This window comes from Papaver somniferum, unplaced genomic scaffold (assembly GCF_003573695.1).
Source record: "Papaver somniferum cultivar HN1 unplaced genomic scaffold, ASM357369v1 unplaced-scaffold_158, whole genome shotgun sequence".
NCBI classification, from domain to species: Eukaryota; Viridiplantae; Streptophyta; class Magnoliopsida; order Ranunculales; family Papaveraceae; genus Papaver; species Papaver somniferum.
In genome coordinates, this window is record NW_020625264.1 from 820,833 (window position 1) to 823,004 (window position 2,172).

Below are 2,172 nucleotides of genomic sequence, written 5' to 3' on the forward strand. Positions count from 1 at the left end.
TGTCCAAATAGTTTATCCGCAAGAAAATTCTGGTGGAAATATTCAACGACTAATGTTTTAATTTTGGCAGAATGTTGAGATCTTACAAGCGGAAGAAATTTAGTGAAAAGATTGAGGATATAATCTATAAATCCGAATTTCGTTGATGGATATTAGGGTTCCTTTATATACTATACCAGAACCAACACAAATTGTGTTAGAACAAGAATCTGGTTATAGTAAAAATAAGATCGATAGAAATACTACACCTCCTAAGGTGGGGAAGAGGCTTAGCAGTATGTAAGCCGGAAAAGCATGGGTTTTCCACTGAGGAATAAGTTTGGGCGAGCGAATAAGACTGATGCTGATGAGGGTGACGCAACTCATAATTTGCATCAAGTGTCCAGCCGGGGAGTAGTAATGGCAATGGGTGTTTGCCAACCTTGTTTGTGGACTAAATTGAAATTAATTTTTAAAAATAAATACTGAACCAACCTTGTTCCGTTTGTGGACTAAATTGAAATTAATTTTTAAAAATAAATACTCAACTAACAGTCAAGACGGTCGATGACAGTGAGTAACCCAGATTCTAATTAAAATTTATTGATGACCTAGGCGCAATTCTGGTCATTTTTTGTAACCTAAAGTCAAAATATCCCAAAAAAAATCTCCTCCTACATGCAGAGCAGATGTACTAGTAATACAATGACTTCACCATTGTGCCAATATGACATGTGCAACTAAAATAAAAAAGAAAAAAAAGTGGAGTTTCTAAAAAAAAAAATGAGGAAAATAAGTAGTATTACTATATTTATATCCGATAAATATAGTGATGATTAGATTTGATAAAAGTAAATTAGATTTGCCATTATCTCGTTTCCATGTAATCAGATCTATCCTTACTATCTTCTACCTAAGAAAAGCAGTTTTGACTTATCTTGAGAAAAGCGATGATATTTTAACTCAATTTCCTTCTCATAAATGCAATTGAATATCATACACAGAATCAAGAGACTCAGCCCTTCATATTCATCTTCTACCATGAGAAACTCAACAATCTAGCTAGAGACTTTTAACACCCAAAAGAAAAAAAGAAAAAAAACGAGAAATAGTAGAAACTAGAAAAAACTTACAGCAATGGCAGAAGGCAGGATATGCAAGATTTGCATGGAAGCCAAACCAGGAAATGAGATGAGAAACACTACTAAAAAATGTTCACACAGTTACTGCACCAAATGCATCGCCAGACACATCGCAACAAAGGTACAAGAGAACATCACCTTGATAACCTGCCCGGAGTTTAACTGTAAGGAGAGATTAGAGGCACATTCATGCAGAGATATCATATCAGGTGCGGTGTTAGATCGCTGGGAGATCGCATCGTTATGTCTTGTTTCAGAGAGCGTTTTACATAGACGAGGGGACGAAGACAAGCTGCTCATTCAACTGGCTGAGAAGAAAAAGTGGAGAAAGTGTCCATATTGCAAATACTATGTGGAAAGGACGATGGGCTGTTTGCATATAATTTGCAGGTATGTAATATGATCAACTACTATTGCTAAATTAGTGGTTCTCTAGTTCTAATAATTAACTAACTCCTTTGGGAACTCGCAGGTGTGGAACTGAATTTTGCTATGGCTGTGGAGAAACCTGGAGCGATACTCATGAAGCAGTCTGCCAGAGAGTAATCTAAGATTGCAAATTTCAAAATCGGTTGGACTGGAGTTAAAATGCTCTTTAGTGTCTCAGCTAATGAAGAGAACTATGTATCAATTAGGTTAATTATTTATATTTTTATGGGGGAATCAAACTGTGTTAATTTCTCTTGAAATTTTTATGTTTGAGAGATATCTGATTATAACAGTCTTCTTCTTGTTCTGCTATCATTGTACTTTGTTTCGAAAAATTCATTAATATTCTCTACTATGCAAAGAGAAATAACCTACAATAAGAATGAGAGCAAACTGAAAATTTTACTGACGTATGGCTCCATCTAACCTGTGAGATTAACATAATCTGCTAACCAAGGTTGTTCCCACAAAGAACATTTCATTCTGACACCTCAATGCCAACAGGATTTGCAAACAATAAGAACGATGCGCTGCACTGCAGGCATCACTAGAATTTAGAGACTGTCAGCTGTGTTGTGTGAGCCAAGAAACCAGAAAAACAAAATAGAAAAGGTAAAGGATC

At 35.6% G+C, this 2,172-nt stretch overlaps 1 protein-coding gene across 1 annotated transcript; it reads left to right on the plus strand.

Annotated features, from left to right (window-relative positions):
- Positions 1-1,116: 1,116 nt before the first annotated feature.
- Positions 1,117-1,667, plus strand: LOC113337049. The gene is made up of 2 exons (XM_026582740.1): positions 1,117-1,492; positions 1,594-1,667. Exons 1-2 carry the CDS (start codon positions 1,117-1,119, stop codon positions 1,665-1,667), a joined length of 450 nt encoding a protein of 149 aa, XP_026438525.1.
- The last annotated feature ends 505 nt before the right edge of the window (positions 1,668-2,172 follow it).